At 56.9% G+C, this 4,768-nt stretch overlaps 1 protein-coding gene across 1 annotated transcript; it reads left to right on the top strand.

The window, feature by feature from the left end:
- Positions 1-240: 240 nt before the first annotated feature.
- Positions 241-3,145, top strand: PtA15_12A493 (uncharacterized protein; the record flags this gene model as incomplete). Its single annotated transcript, XM_053162107.1, has 9 exons — positions 241-294; positions 374-1,308; positions 1,429-1,864; positions 2,081-2,204; positions 2,274-2,327; positions 2,415-2,524; positions 2,618-2,726; positions 2,781-2,985; positions 3,124-3,145. 9 exons carry the CDS (start codon positions 241-243, stop codon positions 3,143-3,145), a joined length of 2,049 nt encoding a protein of 682 aa, XP_053026058.1.
- Positions 3,146-4,768: the final 1,623 nt, after the last annotated feature.

Here is a 4,768-nt window from a genome sequence, read left to right as displayed (position 1 = left end):
TGAACAAGCTGGGTTTTTTTTCATGGGCTGCTGGTTTTATTTCCTCCGCAGCTGATGAGCAGTGTGTGCTTGTATGTATGTATGTATGTATGTAGTGTGGAGATCTAAGGTTTGTTGGCAGGGCAACGGAGGGATCAGATCACTCCGGATTTGAGGTTTGGCCGGGCTGGGGAGGGGCTGGGGAGGGGCTGGGGCTTGGCGGGCGGCCGGGGCTTCTTCCCTCTTCCCTCTTCCCCCCACATGACCCACCCCAGCCACTGTCCACCCACGATGGCACTCCGGCCGACCGACGAGGTAAGCAGAACACCACCAGACAACCCAAACCCACCAGCACGGAACTGACCACCACCACCACCACCACCACCACCAGCAGCCCAGCAGCACCCCCTTCCGCCACCACAGACACCCCTCGAATGCCTCAGAGTCCTCCGCCAACTCGCTCCCCCTAGAAAACGGCCAGCAGGAGAGCTGCACCCGGCCAGCCAGCTTCGTCGACGAGCCCCTGCCCATGGAGGGCCACTTCGCAACCATGGACCTCCACTCCTCCCCCAGCCAGCTCAGCAGCTATCTGCCCGCACCCCCCGCCGAGAACCACCCCTTCCGGTACGATACCCTCACCTGGGCAAAGGAACACCCGCCCTTCCCAGACCCACAGGACACCATCCTCGCAACCGCAGGCATCTACCCCAAACAGAACAGCCTCGCCTCCATCCTCGACCCTCTCAACCCGCACGACCAGCAGGCCTTGCACTCATACCAGCAGAACACCAACAGCTCCCCTGATCGACCGGCCTCAGCCTACCTCAACCCACAGCAGCAAGCGGCCCTCGACGAGAACAACACCCCTCAGATCCCCACCATCACCACCCACACCATACCCTCCAACCCCACCTCGCCCCTGCTGCGTCTCAACATGAACCACCCTGCGATGCCCACCGGACCCAGCATCTCCCTCACCTCGGCCACCCCACTGACTGCCAAGCCAAGCCAACAGATCCCCAACCTGTTCAACGACCATGCTCTGGCTGGCTCCTCCTCTCAGTCGAATACCACCGACACCCTCCTCCAATCACTGATCAACAACAACAACAGTAATAACAACGATCTCTTTCAATCACTCGTCTCCCATCCCAGAACTACCTCCCAGAACAGCCAGCATCAACATAACCCATTCCTCAGCCCTCGTCCCGTCCGAGCCCGTCAACGGTCCAAGTCCGAATCCATGGGCAACCAACAATCCATGCCGATCGGAACCGACCCTCTCAAGTCATTCTTCTCCTCTGCCAACCCACCCCCACCGATCACCCAGTTCTTCCCCATCACTCCCCCCTCCAACCCCCTCCAACACCAACAGCCAACAACAACAACAACAACGTCCTCCTCCTCCTCAGCCGCATCCTCCGAGCTCTGGACGGCCCTCCAGACCAGTCGCCAGACCACCCTGGGCGCCCAGCTCCTCCAAGCCTCCAGCCCCTCCGATACCCCACCCTCGCGTGCACTCGAGAGCCAGGGCCAGATCATCCAGCAGCTCACCGACTCCTCCTACCTCCAAGAGCTGCTCGAGGAGTTCACCGCCAAGAAGCAGCCGGCCGACCTCGCCGGCCCCAGCTTCCAGTCCATGCTCCGCCCAGCCAACCCGCTCCACCATCGCCGCTCACACTCGGTCAGTCATCCGGCCGGCCATCGCCGGGGCCGCTCGGACGCCGGCCCGATGGCCACCCCCTTCGACGCCTTCATCCCCCAGCTCTTCTCCCCCGCATCCTCCTCCCAACAAGCCTACGCCGCCAACGCACTCAGCCCACACCACACCGCCCCCTCGCTCGCCGCCCAACAGGGGCTACTCTTACCCGACTCGGGCTGGTCGGCCGGCTTCCCGCTGGAGAGACCCAGCCCTTACCCGTCCCCCTTCCCCCCCGGCCCCTCGTCCTCCTCCCACCCCGGCGCCGCCTCGCCCGCCGCCTCCGAAGCCTGCTTCTCCCAGTACTCCTCCTCCCGCCCCCGCTCCTACTCCCACTCATCCTCCTTCGAGTCCGAAGATACCGCGGGCTCAGTCCCTAACCAATCCTTCCTCCCCTTCGAGTTCCGCTCCAAAACTACCGCCGCCACCAAGGCCGCCGCTATCCGGCGACGGAAGGTCGGCGTCGCCGCTAGGTACATCTGCGAGATGTGCGGCGAATCGTTCACTAGGCGCTACAACCTTAGAGGTACCTGTCTATATTACACCATTCCCTTACTTCACATATAGACTCATTTGTTTCTTTTTCTTTTTTTAGGTCATCAACGGGCGCATAAGGGCGAGAAACCATTCGCATGTGGATACCCAGGATGTCAGCACCTTCCTGTTCTCAATTATATGCTTCTGATTGAGCCCCTGAGACCGTAGGTGTTTTTATTTATTTATTATTAAACAACAGGTACCTCTCGATTTGCAAGGGCACACGACCAGAAACGCCATTACAAGCTCCATCTGGGCGTCAAAGATTACAGCTGTCCGGTGTGTCAAAAGACGTTCATCCGACTCGACGTATGCGTTTCTTGTTATATATGTGCTTGACCGCCCCAGAGACAGACACAGGCTGACACAAAAACTACTGTGGTTTTTTTGGGATGTGTGTAGGCGTTACAAAGACATCACAAGTCGGATGCCGGTCAGGCTTGTTTCCAGGAACTTCAGCAGCTCGCTTCTTCCTCGGGAACAACGATAGCAGGGATTTGTGGGCTGGAAAGCTCGTCCACCAACACCGGCGCCGACACCACATCGACGACGACGGGGGGCGAAGAGGCCTCGGAGTTCGAGAACACCGGCGCGTTCGACGGCGCTCATGGCCCTCCCGGAGACCTCGACGAGACTCCTGGAAGCGCATCGTTTGGCGACCCCTTCGGCTTCCATCAGCAACAGCAACAACATCTTGCTCACCAACAACACGCGCTCGATCCCCAGCGGGACCATTCGCGGGATCACCAACACCAGCAACAGCACATCCAGCTCGGCCAACACCTCGACCACCATCATCTCCAACATCATCATCAACAAAATCATCAACCAAATCACCATCAAAATCCACTCGGCGACCAACGGGATCCCAATCTTTCGGAACTCGACTCTGGGGCCGACTTCTTCAGTTGCTTGGCGTCCGGCCAATAGATCTCTCTTTCACACACGCATACATACACATGGTCTACCCTGCTCACATACACATGTACATATGCTTTCTTTTTTTTTTTTTTGCTTTTTCCGCTTCCGTATATATAGTTATGTGTCTGGCTATCACGCTCTGTGCTATATCCACTCTCGCCCTTCTCCGTCATCCCTCACTCTCACACACTCCTATACATATCCCCCAAAAAAAAACTCCGAAGATATCTCGAGGCCTCCTGCGTATCCGTCTGTTCTTCTGTCCATGTATTCGTCCCCTCCCCCCACCCACCCAACCCAAGAAAAAAACCCCGAACAGAACGCTTGGCGGATGGCCGCGCACAACCAGGGGCGCGTTGGCGTGTGCCTTTCGGGGCCTTCGTCTGGCCGCCGCCGTCCGGCCCCAGGCTTCCTTCTTTCTGCCATGGTCTGTTTGATGATGTACGCTAGAGACGTATATAGCTCCCTGTTCCCTTTTCCCGTTCCTGTTTCTGTCTCTTTTGTTTAGTTTTCGAGTACAGACATTGTTTTGTTGGTTGCATCCACACACATCCATCACACAGCTTCGAGCAAGTCCTCCGGGGAGACCGCGCAAAATGGCAGCCTTCTGGTTTGTGCTGGGCCTTGGACACCATTGCAATCTCAAGCTACTTCTCAGCTTGATGGTTTCCCCCACGTCGACGCCCTCCACGTCCCTCCCCCCCCTGGCAGGAACCATCCTGCACTGGAGCTCTGCAGCCAATCCGCCCCCTTTGCGAGGCCGTCCAAGCCCTGAACATTTCTTGTTTCCAGCTCAGTGAAGACGCCTCAGCACCAGAACCGCTCCACAGTAGATGGATCACACCCGCAATCGGAAGCGCCAGGAAGGGGAAACACCATGACATGGAAGCGGCGATTGCAGGCTACAAGTGGTTTTTTTAAGGAAATAGTACAGATGTAGAAACATTTTGAAAAGAAAACTGGGGGGGTTTTTTTACAAGAAAATCCTGAGTCTGTATTGTTGAGGCTATGACTGGAGGTCGAGGCTGAGACGAAGGGAGGAAGGGCCCGAGGAACAACAAGCTCAGAGAAACTCTGACTCTGAGTGAGACAAAAAAAAGGGGCCAAGGGAGCCCTCTAGGAGGGCAAAAAGCTGCTAGCTTGCGTGGCGGAAAAGGGCACACGCTACAAGAGGTTGTATCCTGTAGAGACCTCAGGGAAATGCGCGCAGAAGCAGATGTGTTGGTTTCTATCTAAATCAGCTGAGGGACTTAAAGCTATCACAACAAGGGACTGATTTGTGGGACAGACGGGGAACAATGGATATGCATCTGGAGGGAATGAGAGAGTGACAGGGAGCGGAAATGAGTGACAGGGAAGGGACAGATGAGGGAAGAGAGACTGGGACACTGGAATTTCAACATGTATAAGGGCCAATGGTGTGACATTGGAGGCAAGTCTCTCCTTCAAAGACGCTTTGTGCCTCCTTGGAGAAGCTTAGTTAAGCTCAGGGGATCTTCAGATGCTGTAAGAAGGGTGGATCTGCACAGCACAGCCCCATCAGTTGGAGCTTTTCTCCCCTGCTGGACCCCTGCTGGATTGTGAGGCTTGGTGCAAGGCTGCTTTCCTGTAGTCCATCCTTGCATGGCTTGG

The sequence above is a fragment of the Puccinia triticina genome, chromosome 12A (genome assembly GCF_026914185.1).
Source record: "Puccinia triticina chromosome 12A, complete sequence".
Lineage (NCBI taxonomy): Eukaryota > Fungi > Basidiomycota > Pucciniomycetes > Pucciniales > Pucciniaceae > Puccinia > Puccinia triticina.
Note: the sequence above shows the minus strand (reverse complement) of the source record. Positions and strands in the feature narration are given on the sequence as shown.